Source organism: Heloderma suspectum, chromosome 2 (assembly GCF_057233095.1).
Source record: "Heloderma suspectum isolate Gila_16-S chromosome 2, 16-S_ref, whole genome shotgun sequence".
Taxonomy (NCBI): domain Eukaryota; kingdom Metazoa; phylum Chordata; class Lepidosauria; order Squamata; family Helodermatidae; genus Heloderma; species Heloderma suspectum.
The window spans coordinates 292,606,285-292,626,657 of NC_139459.1; the positions used below are offsets into that span (position 1 = coordinate 292,606,285).

The following is a 20,373-nucleotide window of genomic DNA, read 5'->3' on the forward strand; positions in this document are numbered from 1 at the left end:
AAAGCAGTCCACTCTGTGCAAAGGCAGAACAGGTCAAAAGATCTACACCCATTCATGGCGGAGTCAAGAGAAATACCAGTCCTAGATAGCAAGTGAGAGAGCTGTCTCCTAGAACTATTCCAGTCCCAGCCAAGTCTTTCTTCCAGGAAAAGAGCCTGCCTCCTAGTGGATGTAGAGGAGAGGACTCCAGTGTCAGGACCTCTGGATGACAACAAAGAGAAAACAAGTTACCCTATAGAGCAGGGGCAGGCAGCCCAGTGCTCTCCAGATGTTTTGGCCTACAACTCCCATAATTCCATGCTGCCTGGGGCTGATAGAACCTATAGTCTAAAACATCTGGAGAGTACCAGGTTGCCTAATCCTACCACAGCAGAAGAAAAAATGGTTTTGAAGGCAAAATAGGGAGGTACAAGGTCAGATAGGTTTGAAGTGTTCAAAAGTGCAGGAGACCTGTCACAGAGCCCCTCTCTTAGATGAGAACTTACAGTTTAAGTATTTTTGTGAAAACACTGCCACAATAGTTTACAGCACTTTGTGTTTACAAAGTATGAAAGACATATGACCGCAGAGCCCAACAGAAATTGGATCATTAAATGCGACCCATTTTCTTATGTTATCTATCTTGAAAATTCAGGTTATCATGCTGCTATGTTAAAAGCAACATTTAAAAGAGGTTGGAATTCTAGCTTTAAACACTACTTATTTTATTTATTTATTAACTAAATTTATTAATCGCCCATCTGGCTGGTCATCCAGCCACTCATTACAGATTTGTGTAGCAGAATATTTTGCAGTGGTGGTTATTTGATATAAGAAACACTGATCATCCATTTCCCACTCATTAAGGACACACGGTAAGCTAAATTTTATGGACTACCTGAAACACATATACATATGTGATCGCATGCGTGCACACACACAAAATTGACAAATCGGTTAAAAACCGATTTAATGACAAACTTAAATTTAATTTATTTTATTAAAATAAGATAATCAGAAGAACCTGGGTTTACAATAAATGCTTTTCTCTCAGGAGCAATAAAAACAAAATTAAAACCCAAATCAGCAAGGGAAAAACCTGTATATGCCAAGTTTCTTTATAGTGCATCTCAGAAAAAAGTTTCAAAACAGGCTAAAGGCTGCTTTTTTGCAGAAATATATTGACAGCATTACTTATTTTGCCTCTCCTTCTCCCACAAAACTGTGATTTCTCGCTGGACCCTCCAGGTGCTGCAAGAAACAAGTCCGAAGTACCCATTAAGCTTCTTATGTTACTGTAAGATGATTGTAGCAAGATTGTGCTAGTTTCTTTCTCTGAGCAGTACTACTTGGAATATATTTCTTGCCTTAAAATGAGCATTTTTCCTATGTGCAAAACTATCTGTGTTGATAAAACTTTAAACACCAATATTGTCATCTTGAGAAATACTTAGTAGAAGAAACTTTCCAGGACTTGCATTTCCCTCTTCCCTTAAGTCTTCTTTGTGGATGGCCATATTAGTTAAAATCCCTCCAGTTCGAATGGCACAAAGTCTTAGGATATCAGAAGAACAGCACCATTTGTATTGACTTTTCTCAAATGCTAACCATTACTGTTGTTATAGAAAAATACCAGTTTATTCAGCAGAATGCAAGAGAGTTGAAACAGGCTGAAGTAGTAATCTTTTTTTCTCTCTTTTTCTTGCTTTGCATATGGAAAAAAATAAGGCTCAAGTGCATCTATAAAAAATAGCAATAGAACTTCTTGTATACAGTCCATTAACTATTTCAATATGATAAACTGTAGAAAAAGGCAACATGGAGTTTTGTCCCTGTAGGATTAGAATGGTAGAAATTCATAGCAGCTCATTCTTAAAACTGGCATCCAGGTGAATCTCACGCTGGCTCTGCAATCCTGTAGACTGAGGCATTCAAAGCACAACTGCTATAACTGTTACTGAAGAGAGCCATGGGCGGTGCACACAGATCTCCTAAAACACAGGTAGCTTTGTTGATGTCAATGTGCATGAATTTATGTCCTGTGTGTGAGTTGCACGATGCAAAGAAGGTTCTGAAGCACTTCGGTTGATTTTGGGTAAAGAATGCTGCAGCAATTCGATGGAAGACAATATCTGTGGGGCAGGGGAGAGAAAAAGGAAAAATTATTACTGTTTGAATAACTCCAAATCCAGGAAGATTGTCATTCTGAATATTATCTATATCATGGCACCAGTATACTCCGCACGTTGCAAAGTAACATTAGCAAAAAAAGAAATGAAAAAAATTAACAATTCCTGTCTGGATGGCGTTACAACCTAAATTTAAACAGTGTGAGACAAAGAGAGGGGAGAAATGGGAGAGGCAAGCGCAACAAAAGACAGGTGTGAGCAAATATAGGCTTCAATTCATTACTGGTAATGAAGAATTTACAAGATGGGTTGGCAGAAATTTTTGAAAGCAATAAGATTACTGATCAATTCAGAACATCACAAAAACACTGCAATATATTAAATTTCACCAAGTTATTAAAAAGTGAGTTGTGGCCGGGAAATGTAAAATCAGATGATCTACTATTCCTTTTTTCAGGCTGTTCTAATGTTTGATATATGAAAGTGATGGCTAAATTTGCTCATTACTATGGCCCAGAGTCTTACAAGCTAGACATCCAGCATGTTTATAAGGAAGACCTTAGAGGAGACATGACAAAAATCTGACCTTAAAAATATCTCCCGTGTAACATTTCCAAAACCCAGGCACAGCTGAGGGATAGGGAAAGGATGCTGCTGCTAAGATAGTGGTCAGTCTCCCATGGCTTGTCAGTGCAAGATTATCTTCCCTGCCAACAACTGCTCTCTTCCTAGGCCTGGGCTAGGTTACAGCTAGTGCAGCTTTCATGGACACTCTTGCCAGCTCCATCCTCTTCCCTATGACCATTTCCAGTTTAGAAGATTCTCCCAAGTAGAAGAGCTCAGTGACTGGATAGTTTATATTTTTCTGCTTTGTGAGTCATTGTGTACACAACGTGTACGTGTGCAGGCAGACACACACACACACACACACCTTTGCTATCTGAACTAACTCTTTCTTCTTGCTTGTGTTATTCAAATGTATTACAGGAGTGCATTCATTTTGTAAAAGCTTTAAACCTAAATTTACCTGTGGGAAGAGAGGTCTTTCTTCCCGAACTTTCTTCACACAATCCGCTACAAGCCTCTTCATAGCTTTGGGGCAGTTTTTGTATAGTTTACTGAGGTCCGGTGATGCATAACCACGACCAACCATGAAAATGATCTAAGAATAAGCAAACCAAGAAAGTTTAGTAACTGGACAGAGCGTCAGTTATGGTGAAAATGTTTCTAATATAAACTGTTCACTATTTTCATGAAAATATGGAGACCAGATGGACAGCTGTGTGTGTTTTTAAGGGGAAGGGCCAATTCTTGCAGTGAAACAGCACATGCTTTGCCTACAAAGAAATCCCAGGTTCAATCCCTGTCATCTCCAGGCAGGGCTGGGAAAGACTCCTGTTTGAAACCCTGGAGTGCCTCTGCTAGATAGACCACTGATCTGTCTTGGTATAGGCCCATTTCCTAAAATCCACCTCAGTCATTGCCAACCAGCAAAATTAGTTGCCCAGATTCACCCTGGTCCAGGAAGGAAGATACGCACATGGAAGCAGCTTGGCAGATGGGAAGCTCCTGCGGACTGGATATGGATCTGCAATGTGATACACGGGCCATTTTATCTAGTTTAGTACAAATTATATCATGTTCCATTGTATTCTCCTCCCCACTGCTTTCAAAGTAGTTCACGTACAAAAAACAGAAACTGAACATGTGCAACCTACTATTACTGCTCAGTCATTTCCATATACATTTCGACTGGAGAAGCCAAGAGGCAGTCCCAGAAAGTTTCCTGTAAACCCAACCACTAGTTCCGGAATAATGTGTTATTTACTTATTAGACTGTAAATCCATCCGGTACAGAAAAAAGCAGGTACTAGTTGCTGGGCTTATGAAAAGATGGCTTTTGTCATCTGAGACAGATGGCCAATCCTGAGCAGAAGAAAAACACATGAAGCCATCTCTTCCATCATTCAGGCCTAGGAAGAAATGAGACAGAGAAATGCCCTCAGTGCAGCGACGCCCTATACTGGACCAATTCAAGTCTGTCAGTACAGAAGGTGAGGTGCGCCACACCTGAAGAGTATCACCTGTGGAAGCACCCTCCTTCTCCCTAACAAGAATGCCGCAGCTAACCGGGTCACTAACCCCAGCCCCAACAATAAGAAAATAAGGATTGCCTAACTGGATGAAGTCAAACATCAGGGGTCCACAATTTTTGTCTGGCCTTCTTAGCCAAGCCAAACATTAGGGGTACCGTTTCCTTCCTCGATGGAGACAAGCTCAACAGCAAAGGAAGCCACACACCCAAACTTTCCCATGGGAAAGCCAGATGGGGAACATTTCAGAGTCAGCCAGTGCTTGGCAGAGGGATCACATGGCCTGAAGAAGCCTCCCTACCACCTCTCTTTCCCACAGGAAAAGAGGGAACATGCCAGCTTTATTGCTGCCTAGCAGTGGCACTTAAGAGTGCTGCTGCCAACCAGCAGCCAAGAAGCCCCTACCACCTCTACCTGTTCCAGAGCAGGAAAGGGTGAGGGGCTTGCTGGCTTGGCTGTCAAGCCACCCCCGCTGTTCCTCCTCCTAGCTTTGGAGCTGGGAGGGGGCAGCGATCGCCACACAGCTGCCAGGACAGTCCCCACCCACCTCTGCAGCTTCAGATTTGGAAGGAAGGCTAGTTGCCTGTCAAATTCACTAGAGACTGGTGCCACACTTGCTATGGGGAGTGTGATTGCCAAAGCCTGCCTGTAAACTTGCACTAAGGACTCTCTTGAGATGCTGGACTAGTTAGTATCCCTGTGATTTCCACTCTAAGATGTACCATTGACTGGAAGTAGTTCAGGGTCCTTCTCCCATCTAGCATATACTATTAACTTATGAATATAGATTTAAGGCGGGAGGACAGAAAAGGACAGAGTTCCCAAGCAATTTGTTAACCAACGGCAAGAAGGTAGGAGCAACGAAGATCCACTCCCAACCCAGTCCTGGAGAAAACACAGAACCTTAGAGACTAATAGGAACTCCTAGAACACACAGTCAAGATTTCTAGAGAGAACTCCTTGACGGGCACAGAGCCAGATCAAGTTTTAGCTACATAGTTAATTCACAGTTGTGGAGCTCTGATTCACCATTCTTAGCAGCCTACATACTGCACTTGCAAATAAAGAACTTAGGACAGAGTGTACAGGATGTTATAATGACATTTCAGTGGCACTGCAAATGGATACCCTGTACAAAAAAAATATAGATGGGAGGCAATACCCATCAGATACACACAGCAACATTCTATTTCTAAGGCTTACCATTTTCACAGTGGACTGAATGGGGTGGAATGTAATTTTAAGGTTCTTTGTCCCATTACATTCTAGAGAAAATCCAGAATCCATATTTTGAAAATGATACATATTTTTAGAGAATATAGTCATTATATCAAAATTATAATTTCTCACCTGGTCTCTGTTGTTAATATGGGAATAGGGTAGTTCTCCGGTCATCAATTCATATAGTACTATTCCATAAGAATAGACATCTGATTGGAAACTGAATGGATTGCTATCCTGCATTCGGATCACTTCTGGTGCCTTTAGAAAAAAACAAGGAGACTAAAAATTCATCCCTAGAAAAAACCAAAACCTGACCACTGTGAGTCACAATCCAAAACAAAGTTTAGCCAACTGATTTGAAAACAGCTTCCCAAAACATTCAAATTGGTCCTGACAAGACAAATTTGTAACACTATTTAAAGCAGAGAGTAGTTTTTTAAAATGCATTAGTCAAGGCTTGATGCTGCCAGCACATGCTTTTCTATGCCAAATGACAAAGGCACCTCAGTTTTCAAATTAAACTACAAGGTGTAACAGGGGAAGAAATTGCAAAATCGCTAAGAATAGGGAAAAAACATTCTGGAAAACCATCTGCACTCACGCCACCAAAAGCAGCATGCTACAAAAATTACAAGAGAATTCAGTAGAAAGTATGATAAAATTATAGGAATCAAATAGCAACATTTAGCTGCTTAAAAGCATAAGAAACACACTGATCCTATCTAGATGCAACAAACCATGGCTTGTTACATGAATGAGGCGGCCCAAGCCTCAGGCTGCCTCCAAGTGTGAAGGGGATCACGTGTGTAGACATTGTTTCAGAACTTTCTAGAGCTAGTGTTTCAGCATGCTGCCCATCCACCCTTCCTCAGTGTGCATGCTCAAGGGGGCGTGGCTTCTGCCTCTGCTCACTTCCTAATGAGTGCATGCAGCAGCTCTATAAGGAAGCACTGAACAAAAGCAGGCAGAAGCAGGGATGGAAGGTGGATTGTGAGACTGCACAGATGACCATGCAAGAACCACAGTTAAAGGTAAGCAACCTGTTTTCTTCTTTGTGGTCTCTGTGCAGTCACACACATGGGTGAACAGAAAACTAACTTACCAGGGGTGCTCAAGAAACCATAGAGCTCAACACAGCCCTTCCAAAGGAAACATCTGCCCCGGCTGGAACATCTAAAGTTTGTACTGCCGGACAAATGTAGAGGGCTGAAACTAGACCCTCCCTGGCAAAGGCCCAGCATAGGCCCTCTGTAGAGGAAGATGGAGGATGACACATCAGCCCTGGTGGAATGTGCCTGGACCATTCCTGGAATGGGGAGCTTAGCCAATTCGTAACAGAACAGACTAGTGGATAATATCCAGCAGGCTAGCCACTGGGTTGAGACTAGAAGTCTCCTTCTGGGATCCTCATAGCAGAGGGACAGCCAGAGGCTGTGCCTAAAGCTTTCAGTCCTGTATATACAAGAGACAAGAGCCCACCAAACATCTAAGGTATGTAAAGACACCTCCACTGGAGTAGAGGGGTTAGGAAATCCACCCAGCAGAATGAAGCCCTGGTTAAGGTGGAAGTGGGAACCACCTTGGGCAAAACAGAGATATCAGTTGTAGCATTGCTTTATTCCCATGAAACAGTAAATACTGGGGGGGGGGGTGGCGGCAGAGCACAGCGAACAGAGCTCACTGGCCATCCAAGCAGATGTAATAGCTATCAGAAAAGCCAACTTAAATGTTAATAAATGTAACATGTAAGTAGTGAAAAGGCTTAGCCATGAGCTAAGCCAAAATGTCAGAGACTCCAAGTTGATTAGGGTATCAGTATTGGAGAATGAAGGTCGAGCAGTCCCTTCACATAAAACGGCACCAACAAGTCTGGCCATTAAATCCATGGATTCTCTCCCTATTTCAGGAACCTGGACCACTGTGTAGCATAGAAGGCCCAAGTTGCTGGCTTACGAGCAGCCTCCAACCCTCTCTACCTCCTCGAGAAAGACCTATCAGGACAGATGTGCCATGCTGTCAGCCGAAGGCTGAGGATCTCAGGATGGACTATCCTGCCTCGATCCCAAGGCAGATAGTCAAGCAGGTGGCAGTAGCCCCAACTTGAAGATACCATGACCCTCGTGATCCTCTATGAGATTAGACAGGAATGATGGACGAGCTCTGCTAGGAGACCAAGCCTGGTGCTCAGGCTTCTGGGTGGAATGTCACCTTAGGGTGGGGGGGTGTACGCTCCTTTATTTCTTTTTCAAAAGTGGCAGGATGTCATCCAACACTGATTATTGGGTCTGAGGCACAAGCCCCACAGAGGCAGATAAGGCTGAATCAAGCAGGCCTGCACCCTCTCTAACGGACTGGGGCAGTTGGTGGACTGAAGTCGGCAGGAGTGAGTTGCATGGTACCGACTGAGGCATTTTAACCCGAGGCCATGTCTTTGTCTTAGGGCCCTCTGATTTGGAGGCAGACTATTCTGATAAGTTCAAGTGCTGAGGCAAGTTCCACTTGGCTCCCGGAGCCGGTGGCAGCACAAGGCTCAAGAATCTGGCTGGCTGCACCAAGCCCACAGCAGAGGCAGGAGCGGCTGGTACCAAAGACGGCTCTGAAGTTGGGTTCACTCCTGCATTGGGTAATGCTGTGGCAGAGCCAGAGGAAGCCATCAAAAGCCAAGTCTCGACACGAATAAGGGCAGGAAGGTCAGGTGTCAAGACACACATTTATGGAAAGGAGCCTACTTTAGAGCCAGAGGCTTGTCAGAAGGGCACTGTGAAGTGCGTGAGGTAGAATCAAACACAATGCAAAATGTAAGGACAGAGAAACTATAACATAAAGGAGATAGAAAGAATGAACAAATTAAAGGTTGTGTGTGGGGAGGGGGGATGGCTTAATGAGGCTGAGATAACTACTAGCAGGTGAAAGTCCTTGGGATGCTGCCTCTGCGCTGGTTGAACGGAACTGATGCAGCAGGCAGGAGCTATGTGCACTGTGGGTAGAGGTGGACAGCCAACCAAAATGCCAGCTTAGCTTTAGAAAGTTCCAAAACGACAACTGGGTTTGCATGACACACCAGCCTATGATGGGTTGTTGTCTGAAACAACCCACAGTGGACCAGAATATCATCTGAACCTAGGCCAGTTTTATCAGGGAGGGGTTTTATCCAAGATAACCAAGATAACAGAGTACATGTATATTATGGATAACAACCTGCTTTCAGAAAATTGATAGCAAACTCATAATGATAACTTGGTGGAGTCAGAATGTCAAGCAATACCTGAAATTAAAACACAAAGGATTGGACCCAGAGGCACGCAAGTGGAAGAAAGACTTGTGCTGTTCTGTAAACTGTTGCTCAAGAGCTAGTACAAAACCTTGGGCAAGAGATCTTGTGGTATTTGTCCCAAACAACTGACCTATCCCATGGTCTGCAGTACAAGTTGTTTTACCCACGATGGGTTGGCATGTCATCCAAACCCAAACATGCCAACCCATTGTGGGTAAAGGACATCAGGCAGTGAGCCGCTCAGCAAGAGCGGCAGAAACCCCTGCTGCTTTCGCGATTGTGGCCAAGCTGCTGCCAGTGCCCCTTTCCCCTTGCCAGCACCAGCACCTCCGAGCCACCCAAGCGGCACTTTGGAGGGGCTGCCACCAAGCCCCTCCAACCCAACCACGATCCCGATCGGAGCCCCCTTTAAAATAATTCCTTTTCTTTTTTTGCACAAAAACCAGGGCTGTCAGCTGTGCAAGCCTGTCAAAACTGTCTACAGTCATGAGCACCAACCACATACTGGGGGCTGTTCGCAAAACAACCCCCAAATGCATGGCTAGTCACCCATATCATGGGTTGGCGTGTCATGAAAACAGGGCCAATGTATGTGTGTGACTGCACATAGACCAAAAGGAGAAAAGGCTTCTGCATTCAGTTTGTTATCAATTGTTTCAACTAATCACAGCTCCCCAAATTTTGATGTAATGGGAATTTGTGGAATAGTACAGCTCTAGAAATCATTCAGATGTGTGCCTATTTCTTCCATAACAAAGACAGCAGCCCTGCCTTTAGTGGAATAGTAAACACCCTAGTTGTCAGGGATTAAAGGATAAGCAAGAAAAGGGTTTTGGATTACAATGCAGATTTAAAGAGTCAAAGGATCATCATTAAAGTTAGATCATGAACTTGTAATTTCACCAGTTACAAGCAACAGCTCAGTTGTCTTTTTTCTTACATACAAGACACTTACCATCCAGAGAACAGATCCCGTAGGCTGTTCAACCTGTTGAGAACCACTCCATCTGGATTTGACTGTTGCCAAGCCAAAGTCTCCTATCTTCACTGTGCGGTCTTCATGAAGAAATATGTCTACATGATTGTTAAGGAACACATGTAGACAGACATTTGAGTTACCGAACACTGTCCTTCTCGTATTCAAGCTGGTGTTTCTAGAAGACTGCCCATACTACTTTACTGTTTATCACAATCTATGCATTTTAATTATTCCATAAAATATTCAATATTAATGGGAGGGGGTATGATATCAGAATCCATCCAAGTACATCCTTTCTTCTTTGCCACTTAACCAAAATGGATTACTCCTCTTCCTCTCTCTGTTTTGCTGGATCAGAGTCCATACTTGTGTTCTCTCCCACTTACACAACCCAGGCCCAGGCCTGCACACTATTCTATTTTCTCTCTGTCTCAATATAGCCCAGAGGGACATGTCATACTTCCACCTACAGAATGAAAGGATCAACATGTTATGTATAACATGGAGTTGCCACCCAAAAGCCAGCGGCCCTGCATCCATTCCCTTCCTCTTCTTGTCGCTGCTACTTCGGGTGCTGCCAGATGAGGCTTTGATCATGTAATCACCCTGCCCATTCACAGAACTCTATGGAGGGTCCAGACATTGTTGTCTTCCTCTTGCAGCCCTCCTGAGCTTTCCTACTGACTCTTCTGTCTTTTTTCTTTCCACAAATAATCTGTTAACAAGGAAAACACAGAGTAGCTACACAATGTCTTTCCATTGGTAGCACTAGGAGCCCTCCATCTTGGATTTGGGCGAGATATCTTACTGTTAGGTATCATAATATGAATTGCTGAATGGATTGTTTAATGTGGCTATAATGTTCATTTCATTGCTATTTGATACTGTTAATTGACCTATTCAAAAGTTTAAATACCTTATTAATGGTTGAACTGTCAATGTTATGCCATAGTGCAGGAAGTGGGCCACATGCAGCCCATGGGCCACATGCAGCCCCCGTTGCCCCTCCCAAAATGGGGGGGGGGATTTTTTTTTCATACACAAAAAATGTGTGTGTAGTGGCTATGAAATGTCAAAAGGGTCAACGTCAGCTTGTTGGCAAGCTAAATTTGACACTTTTGCACTCTGTAGCAATCTGTTTGCCTACACACACACAATTTTGTTGTGCCACCCAGGGGGGACAGGAGGGACGACACGCGAAAATAGCCCCTCGACTTCCCACAGTTGCCCACCCCTGCAATAGTGTCTTTATCATTTTTAGTATGCACTGTGGCTATTGTGCTAGCATTGCCTATTTTTCTGTGTCCTGCTTTGAGCACTTTTATTACTATACTGAAAATGCAGTATATAAATAAAGTGACTATGACTGATCAGCACTGATTTTCCAGCAGTAGATATGGGAGCTTTCCAGACAGGGAAGAAACAGAGTGCAATCTATGCATGAGATTTTAAAAAAATCAAACAGCTGTGCTTTGAATTTAGAGATCTTGAAAGCAGCATCAGTTTTCAATCCAGATTTGTATTAAAATTATTACTAAAGAATATGGAGAAATCCATCAATTTTGCCTTAACTAGTAGTCTTAAACTCACCTAATCACCACAACCAACTAGAAATACTAGAGTTCTTTACCATACTGATCAAATGAAAATATACCAACAGAATTCCACCAAGCAAGGAAAGGATACTATTTGATTTCATGTCTCTGTGTATTATATTCTTCGCATGCAAGTAGCTGTAAACAGAATTTGAGAAATGTAAATTTGAATGTATTTAAAAGTCAAGATATTATAAAGGAAAAATTTACATCTTAGTCAAATGCAAGCAAATATTGTTTCCCCAATTATTAAAAAATCACATTTAAAGTGTAATATTCATTGTAGCTAGAGATGGTTATTTTATCCATTCAGGATCTGACAATGCTATTTTCATACATTTAGAAAATCTAACTTTCCCTTTCTCTGGAAAATGACCCTATGTTTGGATGCTTCACTTTAGCAGGAAGAAAAAAGGGATGCCTGAATGGAAGACAATATTGACTTGATTTTCTCTGCAATTATTTTGTGCTTTTGGAGTAGTGAGCGCCACTTCCACAGTTACGATGATTCCGTCTATTCTTTCTGCAGCAAGTTTTGTCATGGCCTTTAAACCTACTCACTCCATTCCTTGTGCTGTCTGTCTTGCAATATCAATACGTTGTAACATCTGAAACTTGGTCTCCTGGACATGCAGGTGTTTATACAGACTACTTCCTTCACACCATTGCGTAACAATAGCCAAATTATCTTTAGTCATGTAGCCCATGAACAGCAAAATATTAACATGCCGGGTTTTCCTAGAAGAAACAAATAAGAACGAACATTTCCAGTTGAATTTTTAAGGCCTTAAAACCAATCATCCTGGCAATTATGGTCCTTTAAAATGCTGAGAATCGAAGTACACTCGCACATATTGACATTTAAGCCCATTAGTTCTTCTGGTCCTCTCATAGCAGCTTTTGATACCATCAACCATGTTATCCTCCTCCTGGATCACCTGAAAGGAATGAGACTGGGTACAATGCTTTGCGGTGACTCCACTTAGTCCTGTGGGGTAGGGCCCAGAAGGTGGTGCTGGTGTGCTACAACCCCTTAGCCTTTGGCTAAGCCATCATATGACAATGACACCTAGCTTTCTTCTGCCAAAACTCTAGCATAGCTTTAGAAGTTTCCTAAACGGAGCTCTGTACAGGCCCAGAACCTTTATGTGGGAATGCACAAACAGAAAGAAATACATGCCATTTGGAACCCAAAATACATACACACAGGTTTGGTAAGAAGCTCAACAACACAAGCAGTGATGTGGGATGGAAAATTTTCTGAGTAAAAAATTATCTGAAAATGAAACAGAGTATTTTCTGAAACTTTTTCCGCTGCTTTATTTTTCCACAAAAAAATTTCTAGAAATGCATTGTTTCGTAAAATTATTTAGCAACATAATGAATACAGTGCAAGTCAAATTGTGCAACTGGAATGGATACAATATTAGTCAAATCTAAAATCAAAAGTTGTAATTAACTTTCTTCAGATGACAATTCCTAGGAAACACAGGTGTGTGCGTATGCAACTCTTCAGTCATGCCAAATTCAGTACCTTCGTTTCCCCCTTTAACATTTAAGTAATGAAAGGAACATGTATGTTATTGAGTTGTCCAAACTTAAAAATATTTACAAGTATTCCAGTAAAAATAATTTCCAACTATAACTTTGAATATGTTTGAAGGGAACATTTAAGCCACACTAATAGGTTTTTTTTTTTTTTACACCCCCCACCCTGAATCAAGTAATCTAATTCAACTACTTTTGTTTATTGGGGGGGGGGGGGAATCAGAAGCTATACAACACCTGATGCTAACAAATCTAAGAAAATATGTATACTAAATTTAAGTCAAACAAACATGCTAAATTAGATTAGATCTGGGGGGAAGGGGGCTCAGCAAATCTGCCCCCCACACACACACAGTGATACAAAATGGCTTTGTGTAGACCCCATATCACTTTGGAGCCCAGACAACAGCACTGAGGACTTACAAGCACCGACTATAGACCAAACAGGCTTAGCATTATAAATAACCCATAGGCTGTCATAACGTGCAAACTCGGGCCAATGGGTTCTTAATAAAATGACTAGGTAAGTACTTGAGGGCATGGTGCTGGCTTACCTTAGTACAGCCACTTCATTTCGGAAGGCTTGAAATTGTTCTGGAGTTGGATCTACAACCTTTAATATCTTTACCGCTACATCTCCTGCAAACACAATCAAGGATCATCAGATGCAATGCCAATAGCCTTGCAGCTCTCTCACATGCAGAAAACACTGGTATCTGTACACCAACGATGTAAAGGGGTGGACACCACAAATTTAGCAGTATACTTTACATGCAGAAAGACCCAGGTTCAGGCCCTGACATCCCCAGTTAAAAGGATCTCCTAAAACAGGAGACCTTGGAAACACAGTCAGAGTAAACAATATTGGGTTAGAAGGACCAATGGTCTGTCTCAGTGAGGCTGTTTGCATGACATGACAGCCCACCATGGGTTATTTAACCCCCCAGTGAGGCTGTGGTGCATATGGAGCATGTACAGTCGCCATTTTGCATGTGCAGCTACCATACTCAAGGGTTGTCATGTTGTGTGAACTTGGTGAAATGCAGGTTATATGAGCCTTAAACAACCCTCACATAACCCTATAATAGACCACGGGTTATGCAAGGGTTGTTAAACCTCTGAGCACGGGTTCCCGGCATCCGTGGGCGCCACAGCTTGTTGTGGGTTAAGTAACCCACGACGAGCCATGGCACGTCATCCAATCCCAGTCATTATGAGGCAGCTTCATAATGATCAACATTTTACGCAACTCGTCACAGGTCCACTACACTGACTTTTCGACTGAAAGCCACACATGCATTCATGATCTCAGAGGCCTGCCACATAAATTAGATGTGTGCTATTTGCCAATGACTAATACTGTAAAGTTCTTATGTCAAAGAACTAAAAAAAAAAAAAGCATATTCCAACACACGCGTTTTTCTCAGTACAGACCAGGATTCCAAGAACCACTCAAAGGGCCTTTGAGATGGTGCTTAATAAAAAGCAGCCTTGCCCCACATGTCACCACTGCTGAAATTCAGGTAACTCTCAAGTGTTTGCTCTATGGCCCAGGGGTCTGCTCAGAAATAGTAGCATGCCCCAGGCACTTGGGTGCAGCTAAAATGGTCTGTGGATCCTGGCCATTGTTTCAAGCATTGTATTCCAGGAAATACTCCTAGCCTTGAAAGTTCAAGTACCAGTTTTTTATCCACTGTAGCACAGGCACTCTCCACTTATTAGAATAATGGAAAAGATATTTTAAAGTAGAATATGTTGTGAAAATGATAATGAAACCAAATGTCAATAATTCCCTTTGCTACTTCTATAAGTGTGGCACCATCCCCTGGCAAGCATGATGTGGGGCCAACCTTCCTCCCAACTCTGAAGTTGCAGAAGTCAGTGGAGATCTTCCCAGCAAGAGTGTAGTGATTAACACCGTCTCCTTAGCGCTAAAGTGGGGAGGAAAGCTGTGGGTTGTTTGACAGCTGCATGGCCAAGGCACTTGGAGAGACTTGAACACACAGGACCAAATCAGCAGCCACCATCCATCTTCCCTGCTGTGGAGCAGGAAGGGTGGATGAGGTCTGGATGCCACTGCCTGAAGGTGCTCGAGGTGTTTTCAAGCAGCAGCATCCAACTGACCACTCTCCCCACTAACCCTTCCTGAGGGAAAGGCCAGCCAAAAATCTTAGGCTACTGTGAAACAATTCAATATTGAATATCGGAACTACAGATTTGGAGAATTAAAAAACTGCAATGATAAATTAATTTCTTCTTCATACCACTACACATTTCCTTAAAAAGCCATTCTTCTGCTTTTGAAAAACTGCTGGCATGTATTTGTATATTTGATTTTTAAAAACCATAGATTTGGGGGAGAAGTCAGTTATACTTCTGAGTCAGCACAATGCTTACCAATCACAAATTGTTGCTACATTGTAATTTGGCAAAAGACAACATAGGAATTAAGATTAATTAATCTTTCACAGGTGCATGTAGATTAATGAAATCAAATAAAAAAGTAGAACATCTACCATGAGTATCAAGCGGAACAGCTGAAAAGTAGGAAGAGAATTACAAGTTTCTCAACACACAAGGGGCAGGTACTAGTTCTGACACAGTCCATCTGGTTAGCATCCAGTATTTCCCCTGAAGTGCTAATCATGATAATTTAATTCCAGCAATAAAAAAGCCTAGCTTTACTTGTTTTCCCATCGACAGATTTTTAAGCCAAAACAAACAAACAAAAATAAACTGACTGAATTCATTTCCCTCACCACAATTTCATAATTCAAGGAAAAGGTGACACTGACATTATGCATCCTCAGAAAGTGTTTTGGCTGACTGATCTACAGCACTTTGTTTCCCTTGTGTAGAAGAGATCATAGCCCTCAGCGCACCTACATCCAATGCAGATGTAATGCTAGCTTGGCTGTTAACCCTAGTTAATGGAATGAGAATTGGCCACAGATCATGGATTCCAAGCCCCTCCCCAAGTAACTTGGTAGCTCCCTCATCTAGCCCCTTTAGGCATGGTTTGGAGTTACAATCCAACTGATGTCACCCAGATTACATATAAATCCAAACAAATCCTAGTTACATATAAACCCTGGAGTAATCAACCCTAATTATGTTTAATGTTGATCAGATGTAACTCTTAACTGGGGGTCAAGTTGGAGGGGCTGGGGAGGAATGACACACACCAAAAGGGGAGCGCGCCAACCTGTTAGGAGCCAGCTAATGTGATGTCTGTTCTAGGCCCACACGTAGCTTCCACGCTGTGTAGCATTTCAAATTGCATACAGAGCCCTTTGGAAATTGTTCACACCTTCCACAAGTTGCTATCTGCAGGCTGATTGCATTTTTATATTCCACGTCGCAACATACTTTCTTTGGGACTCCTTAGTATTTTCTTGCCTCTGACTTGTTTGATTCTCTCTTAATTTTCTCTATAAAATACTGTTATTAATGTGATGGCTCAGCTATTAGACGTGTAGCTCAGACTTGTGTGCAGAATGCTTCAGCTATTAGTTATGCAACATAGGAAGACATTGCTGTTCCTCTCCTGCCTGATTTAAAGTGACAGAAAAATAATCAAGTGCATCAAGAAGCATGACAGAAATGCTGTTTACAGACTCTTGCAGTGGGAGTGAGCAGCGAGCAGCATAATGTGCTGATGAGTTGACATTTCCCAGGCAAACTCACACACACATACAAGAGTATAGGTACAGGATTCTCCGCCTCTCCCACTACTTGATCTAGAGTATCAGCACACCAACGTGGCCCAAGACTGGCCATTTCTTATCAAAATGGAACCATGTCAGTTGGTGTTAACTTTTTAAAACAAGTCTGGAATTCAGTATACCTTAACATTTGCTTCCAAATCTTAGTTTTAGAGAGCCTGTAGTGAAGCTTATTTAGTTCAGAATTTGTTCACTCAATTTTACGGTACAGGTGATGCTTAATTCGCTGTATTTCTGTAGTCAAATACAGGCATGCTACTTAGAATGGAGTAAGTGGAAACTTGAAACAATCTGCATCAAATATAAGCAACTGGACTGTCTCAGGCCAGTTGCTAGTGTGGTGAAAACTGGCAATTTTCTCAATAGTTGCCTTTGGACACTATCAGCCCCTTATGGGCACGAAACAGCAGCACATCATGGGTTATTTAATGCACGATTTGCTGGGGCATGTGCTGCACACATGCTGCTGCTTTGAATATGCAACCTTTGACTGGCCCAATCATAGGCTGCTCCGTGATGTGCGAATCCAGACACTATGGGTTATTCGTGGGTTACGAAACCCAAAGTTAACCTACTATTAGTTCTTCGGTTGGGTTGTTTAACCCACAAATAACCCATAGTGTCTGAGTTTGCACATCAATGAGCAACCTACCATCAGGCTGATCAAAGGTTGCATATTCAAAGCAGCAGTGGCACACAACCTGGCAAATCGTAGGTTAATTTGCTGCCATTATGTGAAAACTGGGTCTATGTCTCCCTATCACCTGTTATCTCTTTTCAGGTGGCTAGCAAGTTCCATGTGTCCAACAAAGGTTAATTAACGTAGGTTAATTTGCTGCCATTAAAATTGCCATTAATTGCCATTATTAATGCCATTAATTGCCATTATTATGCCATTAATTGCCAAAATTGCCATTAATTGCCATTTGCTGCCATTAAAATTTAAATTAACGTAGGTTAATTTGCTGCCATTATGTGAAAACTGGGTCTATGTCTCCCTATCACCTGTTATCTCTTTTCAGGTGGCTAGCAAGTTCCATGTGTCCAACAAAGATGACCCATATGTCCAGCCACTTCCCACCTCCCCTCTCTAGTCTCATTTTTCAACATTAGAAAGAAAAGGTAACAGGCAGAGCAGCTCCTTGAGGATGAAGCTACCAATGCATTCACCATAAATATAATTAAAAGAACAGTTATTCACACTTCTCTATAAATCAGAAATACCAAACATACACACAGGGCCCAAAGTTCATTTTTCACTACGTTAGACAACTTAGTATTGATATTTTGGAACAGTTATGGTGGAAATGCTCAATACGTACCATGCCACTTGCCCTTGTAAACAGTCCCAAAGGAGCCTGACCCTACTCTGGTAGAGAGCATAACTTCACTTGCTTCTATTTCCCAGTAATAACTTGAATCTCTCTGCCCACGAGGTCTCTGGAAAGCAAGGAAGTGTTTACAACACAGACAGTAAAACCATGTTTTACAGGTTAAGATTAAAGCTCGGATCCAGTGTGATTCATGTTATCTGGTAATACAGAAGTTACATCTGGCTGTGCAATGTGTGCAGTTCTAATGCGGACTTAAGCAATTATCAACAAGAAAGATCTGTAAGAACAAACAGTGTTAAACCACCTTTTGCGTATGGCTAGAAAATAATGAAGGACATAGTTTTGCTCCCAATATCCTTAATGGCAGTCAGATTTCCTTCTTGTACAAATATCCATTTTGATTATATTTGTATCTCCCGCCTAACAGTCCATTTCTAATACCCCTGTGCCAGCAAACAAGAATTTATCAGCTATACCAAGACAAAGTCAAGCCACGACTCTTTACTGGCTCAAGAGATTGCTGCAAAGACCAGCATCATAAGCCAGTATGGTGGTGTGGTTAGAAGCTCACTGGGTGCCTTTTGGCCAGTCACTGACTCTCAGCCTAACCTGCCCCATAGGGTTGTTGTGAGGATCCTTGCGAGAAGAAAAATGGCAGGATATAAATGTAATAATAAATGAATGAATGAATGATCCTAAGCATACTTATAAGGAGACAGGTTCTACTGAAAACTTTAGGACTTGTCTCCATATGTATGTTTAGAATTATGGTGCCAATCAGAAAGTTCACACAATATTGGCTGTGGCAACAATATGTCTAATTAGGAGGCCAAGATGCTCTCTTCCAGATTGTCCTCTCTCCAAGGAACTCTGTATATGCTCTGAAGCCTCAAGAAATTTGGATATTTCCATTATGGTGCAGAGTGAAAGAAGAGAAGAAGGGCTATTCTACCACCTTTACAGAGAAACTACCTGTTTTGAGCACTCCCTCAACTGTCACCTAGAGCAGGGGTGGGGAACACATGGGTGGCCCCTACTGACCCTAAGTTATTATTTTTTAAAATGGGGTCTGTAGTGGCTATGGAGAACCAAAAGGGTCAAAATCAGCTTGCAAACAAGCTCCTTTTGACCCTTTTGGTTCTCTGTAACCACTGTGGACACCATTTTTTCTGGCACCTGAGGGGTGTGGGGGAGGGAATCCAGGGGGCAAAAATGGCCCCAGGAATTCTTGGAGTTGCCCACCCCTGACCTAGAGACAGCTATTCCCTCAGGTTATTTGAACTGTTTCCATCGCAGCTGGTCATTACAAAACACTAACTTTAAGGACTGGTTCCTGTGCTTGCTTTTCTCTCCTCCTCCCTCCCTTCCTCTTGTGTGTCATGTATTTTAGATTATAAGCCTGAGGGCAGGGATTGCCTTTCTACTGATATTTGTAAGCCACACTGGGAGCCTTTTTGGCTAAAGAGTAAAAATGCTATAAATAAGTAAGACACAAACATTTATCCAAACAGTACGCAAATCATAGTCACATATCCAACTGCAAATATTAAAAATTGATGTTTGAAATCCCATGTTGTATTCTTCCCGAGGTGTTATCTGACAACTATTTTGTCACTTACAATTTTTTTTTCTTGTGAATTTGATCCTGTAGCTCTCTCTCTTTGGGCTGGAACTGGCGTTTTAGGCTGAGACCATCCTGTTGGACTTGTATTGTTGGGGCTTCCAGATAAAGCCGATGGCGATGCTTCACGTATTTAAAGAAAAGGAAAAGGAAAAAAAATACTTAGTAAAGGAAAAAAAAATACTTAGTAAAGGAAAAAAATACTTAGTAACATTAGAGATTTTCTGCATGAGAAGCAGTTCCATGTAGGAACTGGCATGAAACCCTGCATGTAGATCATGCTGCATAGTGACGAGGCATGTGTGTATTTTGCAAATGATACATGCTAATTCTGACACAGAAGCACTTTCTAGGTAGAAATTTTTGTAAAGTGGGAAGTGGCCCTCAGAATATCCAGTTAACTTATTTTAGTGAAACACTCACCAGATTCACTGTGACTACGTATAGCATCCTGGAACAAAGAGAAAAGGTATCAACACTTCAGCATAATGTCTGTGGCAAATAGAACATACCAGAAAACTTCTCCATAATGAGAAACTGACTCAGTAGAGCTTTGATTGTAGACACTAAACCACCACCAAAACATGGGGGAGAGAAGGTGGCCATTTTAAATGAATGCTAATGTTACCTTGCAGAAAATATTAAGCGTGCTTTAGTTTTCAAAGGCTTTCAACATGAGGGCCAATTAATCCTTGAAATGTTTACAGAAGCATTAAAGTTATATCCCATAGAAGGCGATCATTAGCCACCACACTTGGGATGGTATCAAAATTTAGCTTTGTGTAAAATGTATCTTACATACCCTGTTATATATAGCGTGCATTTCCATTTGGGTAGATTACTCTGTTTAAAACACAGCAGGGAACTGGATC

At 42.0% G+C, this 20,373-nt stretch overlaps 1 protein-coding gene across 27 annotated transcripts in view; it reads right to left on the reverse strand.

Moving 5' to 3' along the window:
• Positions 1 to 960: 960 nt before the first annotated feature.
• Positions 961 to 20,373, reverse strand: part of RAF1 (Raf-1 proto-oncogene, serine/threonine kinase) — a 104,151-nt gene continuing 84,738 nt past the window's right edge. For 18 of the 27 annotated variants that reach the window (XM_084839875.1, XM_084839888.1, XM_084839889.1 and 15 more), the window contains 11 exons: positions 19,925 to 19,952; positions 19,500 to 19,624; positions 17,869 to 17,986; positions 13,376 to 13,460; positions 11,835 to 12,011; positions 11,365 to 11,411; positions 9,655 to 9,773; positions 5,552 to 5,683; positions 3,649 to 3,696; positions 3,136 to 3,270; positions 961 to 2,111 (listed from right to left, as the gene is read on the reverse strand). In XM_084839875.1, the coding sequence (XP_084696001.1) occupies positions 1,971 to 2,111; positions 3,136 to 3,270; positions 3,649 to 3,696; positions 5,552 to 5,683; positions 9,655 to 9,773; positions 11,365 to 11,411; positions 11,835 to 12,011; positions 13,376 to 13,460; positions 17,869 to 17,986; positions 19,500 to 19,624; positions 19,925 to 19,952 (1,155 nt within the window). In that variant the 3' untranslated portion in view covers positions 961 to 1,970. Of the gene's footprint in view, positions 2,112 to 3,135; positions 3,271 to 3,648; positions 3,697 to 3,936; positions 4,082 to 5,551; positions 5,684 to 9,654; positions 9,774 to 11,364; positions 11,412 to 11,834; positions 12,012 to 13,375; positions 13,461 to 17,868; positions 17,987 to 19,499; positions 19,625 to 19,924; positions 19,953 to 20,373 lie in introns of those variants that run through there. The other 9 variants (XM_084839891.1, XM_084839893.1, XM_084839896.1 and 6 more) reach the window with 2 other exon arrangements.